The 21,913-nt window shown below is 44.8% G+C and overlaps 1 protein-coding gene across 1 annotated transcript in view; it reads left to right on the top strand.

Moving 5' to 3' along the window:
* USP37 (ubiquitin specific peptidase 37) overlaps positions 1 to 21,913 on the top strand; it is a gene marked incomplete in the record, with an annotated part of 1,580,672 nt that overhangs the window by 1,075,294 nt on the left and 483,465 nt on the right. Inside the window, 1 exon segment of the mRNA XM_044075237.1 lies at positions 10,648 to 10,792. Within this exon segment, the coding sequence (XP_043931172.1) occupies positions 10,648 to 10,792 (145 nt within the window).

Below are 21,913 nucleotides of genomic sequence, written 5' to 3'. Positions count from 1 at the left end.
TAGGCACCGGCTTCTGAAGGTGTATTCAGGCATACGGACCTGCATATCAAACCGACGCCATCTTCTTCAAGGCCTAAAACTCGATCCACGCCTAGAAAACCAACGTCCAAACCGCATGGTCAGGCCCATATGCCTAAAAAACAAATGATAAGAATGGCTGAAGACCTTATTACTCTAATTAGGGGAAGCCAGCCTTCTCCCTCTGAGACCTAGACTTGATGTTCCTTCTGAGTCTTTGGTTCAGGATTCTGAAATTTCCGTTTCTTCTGATGACCAGGATTTGCCCTTATCTACCTATGAGGATTCTGATGCAGAGGACTCCATACCCTCTGCTTCCCCTCAAGAAGATTTTTCTTTTGGTGAAACTTTGCACACTCTTAGGGAGCATTTCCACTGGGAAAGTCAGGATCACTCTGACTCCAAAAAGAGGCTTACGGAATTCTTACTCCTACCTCAACACAAGCCTTTAGCTATCCCTCCTGTACTGCACATTGTAGATGATGCCTTCTTGGAATCTAGCCTGGCCCAGACACACTACCTCCGGCTCCCAGGAAGCCTAACAGGTACCTGACTCTCAAGTTTCTCTTTAAGAATCCCACTGCGGACCCAGAGACCATTTCACAGGGACCCAAAGGCATTCAGGCCACTACTGCCAAAAACCCTACCCCCCCGATGAAGATTCCAGGGCCCTGGACATATGGGGTAAGAAAGTATACACTTCTGCTAATTTTAGCCATTAGGGCCTTAAACCACCAGCTCATATGTTAAAGTATCAGCAGCATATTATTGGATTACTTAAACAGAACATTATGTTAATTCCTGACTGTGCTGAAAATAAAGAATTACAGGATTTAATGCATTCTGCTGAACAAGTTGGTAAACATACTTTGCAATGTGGTTTTGACACCCTAGAGGCATGTTGCAGGGCTGCTGTCACTGGGTGTGTTCTTAGAAGGCATGTTTGGCTTAAGGGGCAGACTTTGCCAGATCATGTTAAAGCTAAATTACTGGATGCTCCTTTAAACCAAGACCACCTGTTTGGCAACAAAGCAGAAGTAGTACTTAAAAAGTTGGAGGACAAAGCTAAATCCATGCAAACTGTTAATGATTTCCTGCAAGTACAGCTTCCCAGATTTAGTAGGCATTGGCCTTCTAAGAATTGGTCCTTTCCTGTCTCTTCCAGGCCTTTTCATTCCAAACCCAGGACCAGCAGACCCACCTAGGTTACAGTCTCAAGGTACTCACAGGCCTAAGCAGTGGGGGGCTCCTACTTCCAAAGCTGGAAGTAGTAAGACACACCTCCCTATGGTAAACTGTCACAATGACTTAACCTTGAACCTTCCAAGCTCTGCTCAACTGACTGCTCCTTTAGGGGGAAAGATCGCCCTGCATGCAAAAAACTGGGAACTCATTACCCAAGACAAATGGGTTTTAAATATAGTTTCCCAAGGATACATATTCCACTTCCACACCTTACCAACCCCAAAACGATTGGCCAGACCTACCACCAAATCAGTGGGAAGAGTCTCAACAGCAGGTTCTCTCTCTTTTAAGTATCAGGGCTATTCACCCTGTCCCAGAAGAGGAATGGGGACAAAGTTTTTACTCAAGACTTTTCCTGGTACCCAGAAAAGACATCATCTGGATGTCCTTCAGGAATGCAACTGCAGTCCTTACATATGGGTTGTCCTGCCTCAGGCAGCCCTCGGTTGGCCGGATTCCAAAGTCTGGGTCCGGCGTCGGCTGATGTCGCCTCCTCCCCGACGTCAGAGCGGCTGGGGTATAAAAGCATCAACCGATGCCATCTTCCTCGGTCTTTCTTGCCACGTGGTGCCCGAAGCAGAAGCAGTTCGCAAGTGCCGGTCGGTCAGCTCCTGTGTTTTACGTATCCGAAGTCATCAAAAAGCTAAGTACCCCGTTTGGGAACCTCTTCTTGCCTCAGCCGATGTCAGAAAAAACTGAAAAAGTCAACTGTTTGTCTTGTGGTAAACAAATACCTCATAAGGACTTCCATTCTTACTGCCTCCCCTGACTTGGCCCAGACCACGACGTCTCGGCCTGTGCTCGCTTCAATAAGCGCACACTCAGGCGCTGGGCAGAGTTCGCTGAAGACTTTTTTGGCAATAAATACTCTTATACCATGCCTTTGGAACAACCGACACCACATATTTCCAAAAAACGGAAAGACTGGGACCGACATCCTCGGCCCGCGACTTCCACCGACACCATGCCAAAAACTACCACGAGTGCATCGGTCTCTTCTGAGGCGGTTGTTCCACCGCTCCGGACCGACGACTCCGGTCCTGGAGCCTGCGCCGGTGCCGGTTGTTGATTTTCTTCCAGAAACTGAAGCCCAAGATTTGCCTGAAACCATACCGGTGGACAAGGTGACTCCAGCACGTGGGGCAGCTAGGCCCCCTATGTCTATCAAGGCCTACACACGTGCTAAGGCTGCCAGCCAGGCTAAGTCTCACCCTCCTAAAGCTTTGCCTCAGCCCATTACTAATAAACAAATCATGACTTTAGCTGCAGATTTAATTTCCTTAATCAGAGGATCCCAGGCCCATCCTCACAGAGGTTCTCAGCCACCTTCTGACAAAAGGTCCAGGGTTGAGCATACAGATACCCTTTCTTCAGATGAAGCCTCTGGTGACTCTGATCACTCAGATACCCAGGAAGAGTCCTTCCAGGCCTACGAGGATTCTGATGCGGAGGAATCTATTCCTTCTGCCTCTCCTCCTGAGGATATTTCTTTTGGGGAAATTCTCCACTCCATGAGAGAGCATTTTCAGTGGCAAGGTCAGGAATTCTCCGACTCCAGGAAACGGCTTCGTACCTTCCTCAAGCTTCCCCAACACAGGCCTTTAGCTATCCCTCCAGTGTTAGATGTACTGGATGATGTGTACTCAGATTCGAGTGCTTCTCCTGATTCTCTCCCCCCCTGCTCCTGTCAAGCCGGACAGATACTACAGGGTTCCTGAAACTCACAAACATTTCTTTAAGGCCTATTCTGTTGATCTAGAAACAATTTCCCAGGGGCCCAAAGGGGGTGGCCACTTCCACGGCCAAAAATCCTTTGCCCTCAGACAGGGAAGCTAGGTCCCTGGAGAGGTGGGGCAAAAAAGTTTATACCTCTACTACACTTGCCATGATTGCCCTTAATTGCCTTTTTCATATGTTTCAGTATCAGGATTTCTTGATGGATGATTTGCAGAAAAAGTTAGCCTCTCCTGAGCCTTTAGATAGAAAGGCCTTGCAGGATTTGGTCCATAACACTCAGCAGGTTAGCAATCATTTTCTTCAGTGTGGTTATGATGCATTGGAAGCTTCATGTAGGGCAGCTATGACAGGGGCAGTCATACGTAGACATGCATGGTTGAAAGAACAGGCATTGCCGGATCATGTTTAAAGTAAAGCTTCTAGATGCACCTCTGGAAAAACACAAGCTATTTGGTGCTAATGCTCAGGATGTGTTGAAATCAATTGAGGAAAAGGCTAAATCGGTGCAAACAGTCAAGGATTTCCTCCAGGTTCAGCCACCAAGGTTCAGCAGGAATTGGCCTTCTAAGAATTTGTCCTTTCCAGACACTGACAAGTTTTAAAGGGGAAAAAACAGGCGTGCCCGAGGAAGAGGGCAATACAGAGGCTCCTACAGAGGATGCCAATGGCAACCGACTAATCAGAGAGGTGGCGCAGGGACATCCCCTGCTCCACAGGGACAATCACAATGACTTGACTTTGACACCGCCGACCAAGGCTCAAAGAGAAGCACCTTTAGGCGGAAAATTATCCTTATTTTCAAAAAATTGGCACATTTTAACAAAGGACAAATGGATTCTGGACATAATAGACAAAGGCTACAGGTTCCACTTCCATACTTTACCAACAAGACAAGGCATGCCAAACCTGCCACAAAATCAAAGGGCAGAGGCATTCGAACAAGTTTCAAAGCTGATGAAAATCAAAGCAATAGAAAAGGTTCCTCCTCCGGAACAAGGCCAGGGATTTTACTCAAGACTGTTCCTTGTTCCAAGAAAAGAAAAGCAATGGAGACCTATACTGGACTTGTCCGCTCTAAACACTTTTCTCATTGTACCAAAATTCAAAATGCTGACGCTACAGCAACTCCTTCCCATGCTGGGCAAGGGGTCTTGGCTGGTTACTCTGGACCTCAAGGAGGCATAACTGCATGTCCCAATCAGACACAGTTGCAGAAGATACCTCAGATTTCTTGCAGGGTCAGAGCATTATCAATTCTCAGCATTGCCTTTTGGCTTATCTACTGCGCCCAAAGTATTCACGAAATGCCTGGCATCAGTAATTGCACACTGCAGACTCCAGGGGATACAAATATACCCCTACCTGGATGACTGCCTTATACAAGCGGACAGCAAGCAAGCCTTGGCAAAAAACTTGAATTATGTCATTTACTTACTCCAGGCTTTGGGGTACACAGTCAACTTGCAAAAATCAAGACTACTGCCATCCCAACAAATAATTTTTCTAGGAGCCAAACTAGACACAGAATCACAAATGGCTTACCTCACAGAAGAAAAGCAACAACAATTACCACATTACTTCAAAAGCCTAGCAAAGCTCACCCAGATGACTGCAAGGAAAATCCTGCAGGCCCTGGGTTTCATGGCATCTTGCATTCTACTGATTCCACTGGCAAGACTACACATGAGAAAGCTGCAATGGTACCTAAAAAGTTTATGGTCTCAACACAGCCACAACTTAGAAGCAATTATCCCACTCATCCCATGCCTACAAAGGGAATTTCTGTGGTGGGCCCAAGCAAGCCAGTCAAACAAAGGTATGCCTTTCAACAAACCTCAAACAAGCCAAACCATTACAACAGACGCCTCAGACCATGGATGGGGGGCGCACATGGAGGGCAGATGCATTCAAGGGCAATGGACCCCCCAGGAAGTACATCTACACATCAATCAAAAAGAGATGTTAGCAGTAATTCATGCAATCGAGGCCTTCGGAAAATATCTTCAACAAGGCCATCTGCTAATAAAGACAGACAACACCACTGTTATGTGGTACATAAACAAGCAGGGAGGTACTCATTCTTACCCCCTTTGCAGACGAACAATGACCCTTTGGGAAAAGTCCCTGAAACTGAACATACAGCTGCAATCCCAGTTTGTTCCGGGCAGGGACAATGTAATGGCGGACAGTCTAAGCAGAAACATCCTGGACCCGCATGAATGGATGTTGCATCCAGACATATTTGCTCAAATAATTCATGCATGGGGGAGGCCGGACATAGATCTCTTTGCCTCCCACCTCAATCATCTGAAAAAGTTCTGCTCGAGGACACACCATCCACAAGCCTGGAGAATAGATGCTCTCTCATTCAGCTGGAACTCTCCAACAATCTATGCATTCCCACCTCTACCATTAATGACCAAGATGTTACTGAAGATCAAAGCAGAGCATCCAAAAGGCATCTTAATAGCTCCAGATTGGCCAAGACAGCACTGGTATCCATTACTAAGAAGCATAACTTGCACCAACCCGTGGCCCCTGCCTCAATGGCCTCTACTCTTGACTCAGCACAATTACAGGACGGTTCATCCCAACCTGCAAACTCTGCAGCTGACAGCCTGGAGGGTTCCATGATTTCTACCCATATCTCTCTCTCCAAGGAAGTTCAACAGATATTATTGGAAGCACGCAGACCTTCCACCAGAAAGACTTATTCAGCCAAATGGAAGAGATTCAACATCTGGAATACCAACAAGGGACAGGATGCATCAGTAATGAGCATCCCACAGATACTGGAATACTTGGCAGAAATGCTGCATAATGGACTTTCCTATTCCTCCATAAAAATACACGCTTCAGCAATTTCGGCAGCATACAACACTGATCCACCTGTGTTTTCACATCCATTGCTAAGACAATTTCTAAGAAGGATAAAGAATATCAAACCTCCCAGAAAAACACCAGTGCCTGCATGGGACCTCAACTTCGTGTTGGAAAAATTAACTTTTCCTCCTTTTGAACCAGCAGCATCTTCAGAATTGAAATTTCTTTCCTGAAAAACAGTTTTCCTGTTGGCAATTACCTCAGCAAGAAGAGTTTCGGAGATACAGGCCCTCATGGCAGTACCTCCATTTCTCATTTTTCATCAGGACAGGGTTTCTTTAAGAACCAATCCTCCTTTTATGCCAAAAGTGATCTCCAGGGTGTCTCTAAATCAAGCAATTCACCTGCCCACCTTCTTCCCCAATCCTCAAAATAAAGGGGAAAAGCTGCTGCACACTTTGGACATGCACAGACAACTACGCTACTACTTGGACAGAACAAAGGCCAACAAAGTCTGACCAACTATTTGTAGCATACGCTCCTGGAGTGCAAGGAAAGGCAATTTCCAAACGAACAATTTCAAAATGGATTGGACATTGCATCAGATTCTGCTATTCTTTCCATGGAAAGGGTGTGCCAGCCAATATCAGGCCACACTCCACCAGAGCTACAGCCACCTCCACAGCTTTCCTAAGAGGGGTGGCTACAAAGGACATTCTAGAAGCTGCTACATGGAGCTCCGTGCATACATTTTCCAAACACAACAACCTGCCTTTATATTCCAGATCCCGAGCAGGCTTTGCTTCGGCAGTCCTGCAGGGCATTTTTAGCTACACCATCCTTATCTTAGAGCCTACCACCCCCAGCTTGGCTATGGTATTCAACCCATATGTAATGACTGCAGTTGCATTCTTGAAGGACATAGTACAGTTTTGTACCTACCATAAATGTAGATGTCCGATAGATATGCAACTGCAGTCAGGTTTTCCCTCCCTCCTACCCCTCTGTGTATTGGGTCCACTTCCCTCCTTTTATACTTAGCTGGGGATATCTGTTATGGTGTATCTGTTTATTGCTATTGTGTATGTCTGGAATTTTTTATCCAGTTCTAAATTTAGCCTTCCTTGGAGGGCACCTGGCATCTGGGGCAAGAAACACTGAGGAAGATGGCATCGGCTGATGCTTTTATACCCCAGCCGCTCTGACGTCGGGGAGGAGGCGCCATCAGCCGACGCCGGACCCAGACTTTGGAATCCGGCCGACCGAGGGCTGCCTGAGGCAGGACAACCCATATGTAATGACTGCAGTTGCATATCTATCGGACATCTACATTTATGGTAGGTACAAAACTGTACTTTTTGTTGCCCCACGAGTGGTCCCTCAAAACGGAAATAGCAGACTGGATATTACACAGGGGGTGCCAGCCTTGCTGCAACCTTTTTGCCAGTCACATTAACACAAAATGCAGAAGCTACTTTGCCCTGATCCCACCCCACCCCCCGGGAGAAGCCCCAAGGGACACACTCATTCACAATTGATACCAAAGGTATTACAGAAAGCAAATGCCCTAGGAAGGACCATTATTCTAATAGCTCCTCATTGGCCTCTTCAGATTTGGTTCCCCTTCCTTCGACTTCATCTTTTGGGGGACCCCTACCCAGTTCCAGACCTTCTGATGCACTCGTTGGGGGGACATTATCTCTCTCTGCAATCCCTGAAGATGACAGCTTGGCTGCTTCAATTCCCATCATAGCCAGGTTCCTTAACCTTTCCAGTGAGACAAAGGTCAATTCTCTTATCCTCTCATAAATCCTCTACGATGAAGCTATACCTGAGCAAATGGAAAAATTTTCTATATGGGCCTCTAAAAGTAATATTGAGCCTTACCAAGTCCCTGTGGCCTCTATTCTAGAATTCTTGACCATGAAATTCAGTAAAGGAGCTGCAGCAGCAACAGTCCGTGTTCAACTTGCTGCCATTTCTAACTTTCATCTGGGATTTGAAGGATTGAATATTATGCCACACAAATTATCCAAAGCCTTTCTCAAAGGGACCTTTCATATTAGACCACCTGTGAAATCTCCCTATTCCCCGTGGAATCTAAATTTTATGCTTTCCCACATTATTCTTCCTCCATTTGAACCAGCTTCCTCATGTGACCTCAAATTTTTGTCATGGAAAACTATATTTTTAGTGGCTATTACTTCTGCCCGCAGTGTGTTAGAGCTTCACACCTTGTCCATTAAAACTCCTTACTTGATTTTCCATACTGACAGAGTCTCACTTTGAACATACCCCTCCTTTTTGCCTAAGGTTTGCACTGAAACTAATCTCAACCAAATTATTGATTTGCAAGTTTTCTTCCCCAATCACTCCAACAATCTAGAGTACATGCTGCACAAACGTGATGTTCACAAACAGCTCAGACTTTATTTGTATAGAACAAAAGATTTCAGGAAATCAGATCAGCTTTTTGTTTCCTTCTCAGACTCCAGGAAAGGTACACCAGTGGCTAAAACAACTCTGTATAAATGTTTTTCTGATTGTATCACCTTTGCTTATTCAGCTACCAATATGCCCTTACAGCATAAAATTAAAGCTCACTCAATCAAAACAGTTTCTACATCGTCTGCTTTTTCTGCCAGACTTCCTTTTGATAACATTTGTGCAGCAGCCACTTGGTCGAAACCTCGTACCTTCATCACTCATTACAAAGTTAACAGGGCCTTTAGGGGCATGGCCTCCTTTGGATCCACTGTCCTGAAAAATATACTCCCATGAGCCACTCGAGGTAGATGGTGCTTGGGACGCTACTCCTCAGTAAGAATGAACGGCGAGATAGAACGACTTCACATAAAGAAGTTATGTACTTACCATAACGTTCCATGTGAGTTGTTCATCTCGCCTTCAGTCTTGCGTCCCTCCCTCCTACCCCCTCCTGGCTTTTCAGAAGACCGAGATGCTAGACCCTTCCTGGTCACTCAACCCTTCTATACTTTCTCTCTAATGGAGTTATAGAATCCATATATAGAATCCATGTATTATTTTACGCAGCAAACAAGATCTGAGGTAATTCTGGGTGACTCTAGATGCATCATGGGATAGGGACTTGGCCTCGAGCTATTTGGAAACCTCGAGCTTTGTAGTAGGCCGACTCGGAGCCGCGGGATCGGCACCGAACCCATCAGTAAGAATGAAGGTGAGATGAACAACTCACATGGAGGGTTATGGTAAGTACATAACTTCTTTTTTTTGGGGGGGGGGGGGCTCAAAATGTAATATTGAACCTTTCACAGCCTCCATTCATGATGTCTTAGAATTTCTAGTGCGTCTTTTTGAAGAAAGAGCTTGGTATTCTACTGTTAAAGTACAATTAGCAGCGATATCAAATTTTCATGTTGGAATAAATGGTTCTTCTGTAGCGTACCATAAATTGAGCAAAGCATTTCTGAAAGGCACTCTACTCTTAAGGCTCCCCTTTAAAGATCCTACTCCCTCTTTGAGACCTAGACCTTGTGCTGCAGTCTCTTACACAATCTCCTTTTGAACCCGCAGCTACATGTGACCTCCAATATCTTTCATGGAAAACAATTTTCTTAGTAGCCATTACCTCTGCCAGAAGAATTTCTGAGATCCAAGCATTGTGCTCAAAACAGCCATACCTGATTTTCCTTAGACAAAGTTACCTTACATGCCAACCCATTTTTTCTTCTAAAGGTTATGTCAGAATCCAATATAAATCAATTAATCTGCCGGTAATCTTTCACAATTTTACTAATAAAGGAGAATGTGTTATATTTATTAGATGTTTATAGACGGTTGTCTTTTTACTTGCATAGTACTAAGAACATCAGAAATTCTTACCAATTATTTGTTTCATATGCAGAGCCAACACTGGGTAAACCAGTTACTAAAGTTACTCTATCTAGAAAGTTAGCAAATTATATTCCTTTGAGTATAAAAATTGGGCATTGCTCTGACAAAATCTGTTCGACCCCATTCCACCAGATCTATGGCACCTTCCTCAGTTTTTCAATCCAGAGTGTCCATGGATGTTTGTGCAGCAGCTATTTAGGCTACACCATACTTTTATTACTCATTACAAATTAGATCTAGTCTCCAGAGAAAGGGCATCTTTTGGTTCTGTAGTGCTCAGTAACATCTTTCCTTAAGTCCGCCCTAGAAATTAGTAGCTAAGGACTCTGTCCCATCAGTTGAGGACAGAATGAAAATTGACATCAGGTAAAGAAGTTATCTACTTACCATAATCTTCCATCTGTGTTGTCCGTTTTCAGTCTTCCTCAGCTTCCCTTCCACCAACCCCCATCCTTAAGGCTTCTGGAAGAATGAGTGTTTAGAGGACCTATGTCCTTATTTACATAAACTCCAGATATAGCTTCTCCATGACGATTTCCATCTTTTACTTTCTACTAAAGCAGCAAACAAGGTCTGGGGTATTTGGGGTTAGTGCATTCTGGGTAATAGAGAAGCTTGAGAGTTTTTCGTTGCCGCGAGCTTTAGTAACAGCTGAGTCTGATACAAGGGATTGGATCTGAACCCATCAGTTGAGGAAGAATGAAAATGGACATCACAGACGGAATGTTATGGTGAGTACATAAGTTCTTTTTCTTGAAGGCTAACCATTACATTATTTCTATAAATCTGCTTTTAGATGAGTAGTTAATTATCAAGCTGACTGTTAATTTCTTTTAGTTATTGTCTCATGCCTTTCACATTAAGGTTGAATCACCAGTTTAGCTGGCTGCACACACTGTTGTGTCTCTGAGGCTGTAATAATGGATATATTTACTTTTGCTCTTTAAGGAAATCGACTTTTAAATCACTGAATTCCCAGTTTGTAAGCTTGGATTCTGATAGTGATGAAGACCAGCTCAGACGGGCCAAAGCTCAGAGGCATAATGCACAGCAATTCAGGGAGAAGCAGCAGGAGGAGGAAGACTTCGAAAAGGTGGGTATGGTTATTGGATCGTTTTTTTTTTTTTGTTACAGGCATAATTGTTGTGGGAATGGAGAACTATTAAGTAAATGACGTTTAAGTATAATTTCTGCAGTATCATTTATAATGTTTCCAAATTAGGACCAGGCAAATGCTTATTCATCCATCCACACTTCCTGAGCTTTAGGTGTTCTCAGAGTGGAGCCATGCTTCTCTCTGTATGTCAAGGACCGTCAGGACACTTTCTGTATAAAAGGAGAGCAACCTGCATCTCACACACACACACACACACACACACACACACACACACACACACACACACACACACACACACACACACACACACACACACACATGTGCACAGCAAGTGGCTATCTGTCCATTGATATCTTCCAGGCAACTTAGATAAGTACCCTTTTGGTGCTTCCTCAAGCCTAGAATGTTGCTGTTTTACTAACTGCATAGTCATTTCTTGGCTTTGGCCTTTTTTATTATGATTTCAGAAATATATTTATAGCCAAAGATATAGCTGGAAAAGATCAGAAGCACAAATGTGGACATCCTACAAAAGGGCCTTATTGAGACAGATGCCTGGTGTCAAAGCCATGGCCTCAAGCTCAATGCCAAAAAGTGCATTGTCATCCCTTTTGGTAAAAACTCTGTACCCATGAACTACCACATAGGCGGTAGTCTACTTAACACAGAAAGTGTGATAAGAGACCTTGGGACACAGGTGGGCAGTAGTCTCTCCTTTGACAATCACATCGCCACAATAGTCAGGAAATCCTTCTACATGGCACACCTCATCACAAAAGGTTTCTCATCCAGGAAAAAAGAGGTCATTGTTTCCCCTCTACTCATCACTCATTAGACCCATTATAGAGAACAACGCCCCTTTTGGTATGTACCTCACAAGACATCTACAACAACTGGAAAGGCCATAGAAATACCTCACAAAGAGGATTACCGGCCTCAAACAGATGCCCTATGCAGACTGTCTCAAAAAACTCCAGCTTTACTCTGTCGCATATCTCCTACTCAGAGGCGATCTCTGCCTAACATACAAAGCTATGTGAAACCCAGAGCTGTTGAACATGCTCCACATAAAGAAATCCCAATCCCTCTGAGCTACATGCTCTAGGGACTTAACCCTTGTCACCATGATAAACAGAACATGCTGGAGGGATAGATTCTTGTCTCAGAGACTTCCCATACTCTGGAACAAACTACCTATCTGTATCAAACAAAGCTCCTCATTAGCACTAGTCAAGAAAAATCTTGATTGAATGGGAGATAGGAAATTCACCCTGGGGATCACTTCTGTGGCTCTGCTTGACAGGGGCCCAGGAAAATAATGTTTTTGGGTGGCAAAAGCCAGGGTACTGTTTGGCTAGGTTTATATAGGCCTTAGGGCCAATAGCCTAGTACCTATCTATGAACCTGTGTGTTCTGGAAAAATGATTCCACCAAAGGGTTTTTACCACCTTACGTGCTATTTCAGCTTTGGCAAGAGCAACTAGGTGTCCTTTTGAGAGCTGCACACTTTTCAGAGTGACTGCTTCAGTGCAGAGGTCCTGAAGTCTTTAGGGTCTTAATCAGATTTAAAAAATAGATTCTAGTCATTTGCCATACCTTCTCTAGGGGAAACCTTCTGTTATTGTTTCTAGCAAGGAGGAAAAAGTGACTGATGGGGGGAAAAAGATTGCAGATGAGGATTCGAAATGCGTAGTGTGTGACTTTTGTGACTGTCATTCGCATGAGGGCTTGCCTAGTTGATGTGCTGTCTTATCTACGACTGGCTTTGGCATTTGCTCCTCCTGCTTCCAGAGCTGCTTTTCCCCTTTGGAGGCCTGTAGTAGAATTGGGATCTCCTAAGCTTCCCATTTTGCTAAATATTCTAGCTGTGTCACAGGAAGGTACTAGTTCCTAGATGTACCACTAAAGAGCACTCTGTCTTCAAATTTTCCTATTCATCTGATGTATTTTTTTTTGTCCTTCCTGAACTGATGGTTCTCCAGTCCAACAATGAATCTATTCTCTGCCACTCTTGTTAGACTTCAGGCTCTGCAGCTCAAGTTCTTTTCCTTACCCATAATCCTGATGATCTCCAGTTACCGCAGGTCTCGTTTGCCACTTTAGATGTTCATCGTATTTCACTGTTGCAGTCATTACACTTGGGTTACCCTGCTGGCAGGCTACCCGCAGTCAGCCTGAATTCCAAAGTCCTGGTCCAGTGTCAGTTGCTGTCACCTCTTCCCTGATGTCAGTGCGCCAGGGGTATAAAAGATGCAGCCGATGCAATTTTCTCCAGTCTTTCTTGCCGTTGGTGCCTGAAACAAAAGCAATTCGCAAGTGCCAGTCGGCCGACTCCTGAGACTTTCAAAACCAAATTTCAGATCTGAAGTCTTCATTAAAGCCAAGTACCCCGTTGGGGAAACTTTTTTCTTGCTCCAGACCGATGTCAGAAAAAGTTAACAATTGTATTTCTTGTGGGAAGCAAATACCTCATAAGGATTTTCATTCTTACTGTATTCCTTGCCTAGGCCCTGACCACGATGTTGCTAGCTTGTCAGTTTTGTGCTAGATTTAACCAACACACTATTAAGCGTCGGTACGATTTTGCTTTTCATTACTTTGGCCGAAGATTTAATTATATAATGCCGTCGGAACAGCCGACGACCGAAGTTTATAAAAAGCGCAAGGAAAAGGACAGGCATCCGAGGTCCAAAACCGATAATGAGGCCTACGCTAGGCCAGTCGCCGGTTCTCAGTGAGGCGCTTTCACAGCCCCTGACGCCCGCTACCTCAGAGCCACAGGCCGCTTCCAACTCCCAAGTGGAGCCGACTAGGCCTCTGGATACTCAAGGTATTGGACACTCAGAAACTATTCCCTCAGATGGGTCCGGAGCCGCTGAGCAGGCATCGGCTTCTGAGGGTGTTTTCAGGCCTACACAGTTATATGTAAAGCCAACCTCAGCTTCAAAGGCAAAGACTAAAGCAGCTCTAAAGACAAAGAAACAAGTACAGCATTCTCCTGCACAGACTTCCATGCCAAAAAATTAGATGCTTAAAATGGCCAAAGACCTAATTACTTTGATCAGGGGTTCCCATCCCCCTCCTGATAAGAGGCCTAGGCAAGAGACAGAATATGAATCTTCAGATCAAGTTTCCATTTCCTCTGACTCCTCTTCTGAACAGGGATACTCCCTTCCTCCCTATGAGGATTCTAATGCTGAAGAGTCTATTCCTTCAGCCTCTCCTCCTGAGGATTATACTTTTGGGAAAACCCCTCACACCATGAGGGAGCACTTTCACTGTGAGAGCCAAGATTACTCAGAATCAAGGCTCAGAGACTTTCTTTTACTACCTCAGCACAGACCTATTGCTATTCCACCTGTTCTAGACATAGTAGATGTATTTTCAGAGTCCAGCCTGTCTCTTGACTCTTTACCCCCCTGCACCGGTTAAGCCAGACAGATACTACGGGGTTCCAGATTCCCACAAATTTCTATATAAAAATCCTGCTGCTGACCCAGAAACTATATCTCAGGGTCCCAAAGGGGTCAAGGCTTCCACTGCGAAAAACCCTGTCCCCTCTGATAGGGATTCTAGGGCACTGGACAGATGAGGGAAAAAGTTTACACTTCTGCTACCTTGGCTGTAAGGGCTTTAAATTGTCAGTTTTATATGCTTAAATATCAGCAATATTTAATGCCACTGCTAAAACAGAAAATGTTGACAAATTCTGAATGTCCATATAACAAGGAAATGCAGGATTTATTGCATGCAGCTGAACAAGTGGGAAAGCATACTTTGCAATGTGGTTTTGATTCACTGGAAGCCTCTTGTAGGGCCGCTGTTACTGGTACTGTCATTAGAAGGCATGCTTGGTAAAGGAACAAAATCTGCCTGATCATGTTAAAGCTAAATTATTGGATGATCCTTTACAGCATGATACTTTGGTGTTAAGGCAGAAGAGGTGTTGAAGAAAATGGAGGACAAAGCGAAATCTATGCAGATAGTTAAGGATTTCTTACAGGTACAACCACCCAGATTTAGCAGGAACTGGCCTTCAAAGAATTGGTCCTTTCCAGTGTCAGGCCACAAAAAGGCAGATCCCAGCCCCAAGGCTCATACAGGCCTAAACAATGGGGTGCTTCTACCTCCAAAAGCGGAGAAGACAAATCACAGCCATATAGAAAACAGTCCCAATGACTTTCCTCTGCCAATACCAATCACTTATCTTTTGCCAGCCCCCTTAGGGGGAAAACTAGCACTTGTTTCACAGAATTGGCATATAATCACCCCGGACAAATGGGTCTTGAATATAGTGTCCCAGGGCTACAGGTTCCACTTTCACATCCTTCCAAAGGCAAAAGGTATGCCAGACCTGCCACAAAATCAATGGGCAGAGGCACAAAAGCAAGTTACATCCCTCATGGATATGAGGGCCATTCAGCGAGTACCACAGCAAGAGCAGGGACAAGGATTTTACTCAAGACTATTCCTGGTACCCAGAATGGACAAAGCCTGGAGACCAATACTGGACCTGTCTATTCTAAACACTTTTCTGGACGTTCCAAAATTCAAAATGTTGACTCTGCAGCAGCTTCTACCCATGCTGGGCAAGAAGGCTTGGCTTGTAACTTTGGACCTCAGAGGCATACCTGCATGTCCCAGTCAGACAATCTTGCAGACGATACCTCAGATTCATAGCTGGATCAGTGCACTACCAATTCCCTGCACTGACCTTTGGCTTATCTACTGCGCCCAGGGTCTTCACAAAATGCCTGGCACCAGTAATTGCTTTCTGCAGACAAAGGGGAATTCAAATATACCCTTACTTGGACGATTGCCTTATTCAAGCAGAGAACAAAGACATTCTACTGAGGCATCTGGCATTTGTAAAAAGATTACCAAGTTGTCTAGTGTACACGGTAAACAAAAAAAAATCAAAACTAGTACCCTCTCAAGAGTTAATATTCCTGGGTGCAAGCTTAAGTACAACTGCCCAGATGGCTTATTTCACGCCAGACAAAGGCAACTGACTTCTTACTTCGAAATGTTGGCAACAAAGACCCAGTTATCTGCAAGAAAAATTCTGCAGGTTTTGGGCTTCATGGCATCCTGCATTCTACTAATTCCATATGCAAGACTGCATATGAGGAAACTACAATGGTATCTAAAAAGTGTTTGGACTCAACATTGCCACAGCCTGGAAACATTAATTACCCTCATTCCCTGCCTGCAATAGGAGTTTCGATGGTGGGCACAGGCCTGTCACCACAACAAGGGACAGCCATTCACTCTACCCACGGCCAGGCAGACACTAACAGATGCATCAGATTATGCCTGGGGGCCCACTTGGCAGGAAAATGTATTCAGGGGGCATGGCCAGCAAGCCAAATGCATCTTCATATCAATCAAAAAGAGATGCTAGCTGTTCAGAATGCCCTGACAGCATACAAGGATCTACTTCATCCAGGACAACTGCTGGTAAAGACGGACAATATTGCAGTCATGTGGTACATAAACAAGCATTCCTACCCCCTCTGCGAACAAACCATGACTTGTGGAACACAGCACTGACATATCAAATACACCTGCAAGCAAAATTCCTGCCAGGAAAGACAAATACTCTGGCAGACTAAGCAGAAATCTCAAGGATCCTCAAGAGTGGAAACTAGATCCACAAATCTACAGCATGATAACAAGGAAATGGGGATGCCCAGGCATAGATCTATCTGCCTCCCCACACAACTGCCAACTACAGAGATTCTGCACAAGGACTTGTCACAAACAAGCATGGAGAGTGGATGCCTTATCATTCAGCTAGAAAACCCTTACAGTATATGCCTTTCCTCCACTGCCTCTCCTCCCCAAGGTACTCCTAAAGGTCAGACAAGAGAAGCCAAAAATGATACTGATTGCCTCAGACTGGCTACCCTGGTACCCAGTCCTAAAGAGCTTGTCTCAAGGTCCAGCCTGGACATTACCCCAAATTTCTCATTTGCTGACCCAACAAAGCAATCAGATCCTGCACAGCCAACTCAGAACCCTAAATTTGGCTGCATGGCTGATAATGTAACCATTCAGAACGCACCTCTCTCTAAAGCAGTTATGGATGTTATTTTGGAGGCCAGGAGGCCCAGCACCAGAAAATCTTATACAGAAAAATAGTAGAGATTCTGTGCTTGGAACCAGGCACAAGGAATGGACACGCTTGTACCAAGTATTCCTCAGATTTTACAATACCTAACTGAGATGCTGGACAAAGGCCTATCCTTCTCATCAATTAAGGTCCATGCCTCTGCCATTTCAGCTCGTTACAATACGGATCCACCTATTTTTTCACACCCACTGCTAAGGCAGTACCTCAGAGGGGCCAAAACATAAGACCTCCAAGGAGAGCTACAACACCTGCATGGGACCTCAATTTTGTCTTGGAAAAGCTCACACTGCCACCTTTTGAGCCAGCCAATACAGCTGAGATAAAATACTTATCATGGAAAACAGCTCTGCTCCTAGCAATAACCTCAGCAAGAAGAGTCTCAGAGTTACAGATACTAATGGCTGTGGAACCTTTTATTATTTTCCATCTGGACAGGGTTTCTCTAAGGACAAACCCAACATTTATGCCTAAAGTAGTGTCCAGTGTGGCTCTTAACCAAACCATTCATTTGCCTACCTTTCATCCAAACCCACAGAATAAGGGGGGGGGGGAGACTTCTGCGTTCTGTTATGCACAGAGAGCTACGCTTCTACTTGGACAAAACTAAAGCCTTAAGAAATACTGAGCAACTGTTAGTGGCATATGCTGCAGGATTGCAAGGAAAAGCTATTTCAAAGCAGACTATTTCAAAATGGATAGGCCACTGCATTCGTTTCTGCTATTTGCAACATGGCAAATCAGTGCCTTAAGGGCATTAGGCCACATTCAACCAGAGCAGCAGCCACTTCAGCAGCCTTCCTCAGAGGAGTACCAACCAAGGACATTTTGGAGGCTGCAACTTGGACTTCAGTGCACACTTTTACAAAGCACTACCACTTACCTCTTTACTCTAAATCCAGAGCAGGCTTCGCCACTGCAGTTCTGCAGGGCCTCATAGCCACTCCTAATTCTATCTAGGCCCAGCCACCCAACCTCAGCTCTGGGATTCAACCCAAGTGTAATGACTGCAACAGTGAAACACTATGAACATAGTATAGTACAGTTGTGTACCTACCATAAATGTAGATGTTAGAGTGTATTCACTGTTGCAGTCCAGGTTACCCTCCCTCCATCCCCCTTTCATTGCTGGGACTTATCTGTACTTTTGTATTCTATGCAACCTATGTGGTTTATTTGCTTGTAGATGAAGGTAATGTTTATGTTAGTGCATGTTTTATTATGAGCAGAATTTTTAGCCTACCCTTTCGGGGGCACCTGACATCTGGGGCAAGAAAAACTGAAGAAAATGGAGTCGGCTGCATCTGACGGCAACTGATGCCAGACCAGGACTTTGGAATTCAGGCCGACTACAGGTAGCCTGCCAGCAGGATAATCCAAGTGTAATGACTAACATTTCTTTGTGTTTTCTTTTTTGGGGCCTTCAGCCCCTTACAGGTTTTCTTGCTATCTTCATGGTATTTCTTCATTACCATAATTGATATTACTCTTACCTTTTCTACCCTGTGGTACTGTTTTTACCATTGTCTGTGTTTTCTCTAGCTTGTTCCTTTTACAGATTGTTTTACTAAAATGTCCGAGAGCCTATGGGGTTTAAAAAGTGCCTCACCTGTGTGCACAAAATTCTAATTTCCGACAACCAGTCTGAATGCATTTGCTGCCTCAGTTCAGGATACTTGAATGTGCAATATATTTGTGCCAGTTGTAATCCCATATCCCTGGTTGCGAGAGAGAATAAGTTTAATTATAAAAAAACTGTTGTTTTCTGCTTCATCTGTTTCTGGAGCCCCATCCTCTTCCAAGAAGTCCTTAGGAGAGGCAGAAATCAAAACCAAAGACTCAAGAAAGAGCCCATCTGACTGCTCGCTTCCTTCGGCTTCTTCAGGCTCTGCTCTGCCTGAGAACGTTTCTAAAATGTTGGATCTCCTAAACTCCATGACTCCAAAAACTAAATCATCAAATCTCCATCCTCTCTCTTGGATCCGACTCTGTCCAAGTCACCTCAGGCTCCTGTAAGTTTTACTGCAGAACCAGTATTTTTGAGACTGCACTCTCCTTCCTTCAGGACACGTCTCGGAGTATCCCGTTCACAATCATCTTCCCTCAGGTCGTCTAGGAGCTTAACAGAAGCTGATGTTGATAGGATGAAGAGAAAATTTCTCAGAACCCAGATTCAGTGGGGTGTCATTCCGTCTCGGTCTCCTGTTGGACCATTTACCCACTCTAATACTGTACACAGCCCCACCCTTTAACTCCTACTCCAATCCGTCCAGTGGTTTTAGAGATAAAGGGCCTGAGACATCCATGTATGTCTATTTCTGAATTGAAGACTTCGCCTTCTTCAACTCTTACACCTTCTTTGACCCAGATGGGTTCAACTTCATCAGATCCAGACAGATCTTGGAGCTGCAGCATTGGTGCCACCTCCAGGGTGTCTGGAATAGACTCTGATGTTCTCAGGGACATCTCTCCCTCCTTTGGCAGATCAGCTCTGCTCCCAAACCCTGTTTTGAGGCTGGAGCTGTGTGGGGGGGGGGGGGTAGTTGGTTTCATCTTAAACAGTTTTCTGTGGATCCTGTGAGGTCGAGACTCGGCTCCCCTATGGTGTCAGCTTTCGTAGTAGTATAGAGAGCCTTCTCCACTTTGGAAAAGACATCCTTGCCCCCCTCTGGTCCACCTCATGCTCAGCTGTCTTCTGTGGAAGCTGGGTCTTTTCATCCTGTCCCATCAGGACAGCCAGTCTGATCAAGTCTCAAGACTGTCCTTTTTTAGGACACTGCTAGCACTTCTGAGTCGTCTCTGGAACCTCCCACCAAAGAGCCCTCTAGGAAATGATGTGTAAGAGGAGACGCTTGGACTCTCCATAAGAGTGGTTAACCAAAGACACTGAGTTCGATGAGGGGAAAGGATCCTTCAGGTCATCTTGAGGACGTCTCATTCGGGGAAGTACTCAAACTTTTGAGACAGAAAGGTGGTTGTTTTTCCATCCCCTTCCCAAGAGGATTCAGTGTTCTTGAGGCTTTCGGAGCTGGCTCAGCTGCGAGTTGGGTAGTCCCCAAGCATATGAGATAATAGACTTTATCTCTCGGTGGGCTTGGAAGGATCTGAATGTCATGGAGTCCATCCCTAAACACCTTGACAAATACCTTGTTGTACCAAAGGATAGGGCTTACTGGATTAAAGGCCCCCTTGCAGATGTGGTGGTGGTTGCAGTAGCCACCAAGAAAGAACTTGCGGAACAGAGCTCTCTGCTCAGCCACCTAATAGGGAATCTTTGATGTTGGACAGGTTTGGGAAGTGTATCTACACATCAGTGACATACGGCCTCAGGTCTGTGAATTGCCTGGCACATGTGACAAGATTTCATAGGGAATTGATCAAACAATTCTCCAGTACCCTCCTATGGTCCTTATCTTTGGTGGACTGAACAGTTTCTTTGCAACTGGCCACCCTCCGTTCTCTATCCAATATTTCCATGAGGCTGATTTTGCAAGCCTGAGAGGGAGCTGCCAGATCGTCGGGTTTAGGAATAACTGTTAGAATGCATTCTTGGATGCACCTTTGTAATTTTGCAGAGCCTTTCAAGTTTTCATTCATCAGTGACCCCTTTGATCCACCTTGTTTGGTGCTAAGGTAAAAGAGTCTCTCCCTCTAGGAGTGAACAAAATGGGAAGGGTTTGTCTCCCATGGTAATCTGTTTTCTACCATTCAAAGGACCTTTTCCTCAAAGCCAGAGAGGTGGTGGTAAAATGTGGTTCAGAAAGAGACCATGTTCTTCTCAAGACTGCTATGGAGAAAATATCTAATTGTGGCAGGGGCGGCACTAATGGAAGACACTGCCTTTCCAGCAAAAGTGGCCTGCAACCTCAGGGCTTCAGATCTCCATTCTCAGAGAAGCCCTTCCAGCATCCCTGAAGGGTCACTCAGCTGCTGCACTCTGTAGCAGTTGAGGGATACTTACCTGTGCACCTACAAGCCTGGATAGCGATTACCAAAGATTTCTTGGGTGCAGGATATAATATCCAGAGGTTACTACATACCATTTTCCCTTCTTCCAGTTCACAAAAGAATTTCCAACATTCCACCCAGTCAGAGGAAAGCAGTAGTTATAGAAATACAAAAGCTACTGGAGAAGTCATCCAACCGGTCCCACCAAACCAACAAGTATCCGGAACCTACTTGAGATTCTTTTTAGTCCCAATGAAGACTGGGGGGACCTAAAACCAATTCTGCATCTCTGCAAACTAAATCAGTTTGTGAAACACTCTACTTTCCATATGGGCGTGGTTCAGTCTATCCTGTCACTTTTATGGAAGGACAATTGGATGTGCTCCATAGGCCTCCAGGATGCGTACTACCATATCAAAATACACAGGCTGTCCAGGAGGTATTTACACACTTCGGCTGAGAGCCAGTCACTCCCAGATCAGACCACTCCCCTTTGGTCTCACCACAGTCTCCAGGGTGTTCACCTATACACTAGGTGCATGGCAGTGGTTGTGGCTCAGCTGAGACTGCTTGGATTCTGAGTGTTTCCTTATCTAGATGACTGGCTCCTATCTGCTTCCACCAGGTATCTACTGATTCAGGCCAAGGACTTACTTGCTCCTCCTGTGTCTCCAGCTAGGCATTACTATAAACTACACCAAGTCACAGCTCGTGTCCAATGCAAACTCCAGTTCAGTGGTGCCTGTCTAGATACCTAAACACAAGTACCAAGTCTGCCACAAACAAGAGTGAACACTTTGACAAAAGCAAATACTGCACATTCTTTCTCTTCATTCACCTTCAGCCAAATTAGTCTTACAGCTACTGAAGTCTGCTTCAATAGTATTGGTACCCTTGGCTCATTTTTACATGAGGATACTACAGTGGACCCTAATGGTGTTGTGATCAATAAGACATCATCCAATGATGGTACCCATTCACATCACGAATGTCTGCAGGCATCACATAGCATGGTG

Source organism: Protopterus annectens, chromosome 6.part0 (assembly GCF_019279795.1).
Source record: "Protopterus annectens isolate FY-2018-M chromosome 6.part0, PAN1.0, whole genome shotgun sequence".
NCBI lineage: Eukaryota > Metazoa > Chordata > Ceratodontiformes > Protopteridae > Protopterus > Protopterus annectens.
Note: the sequence above shows the minus strand (reverse complement) of the source record. Positions and strands in the feature narration are given on the sequence as shown.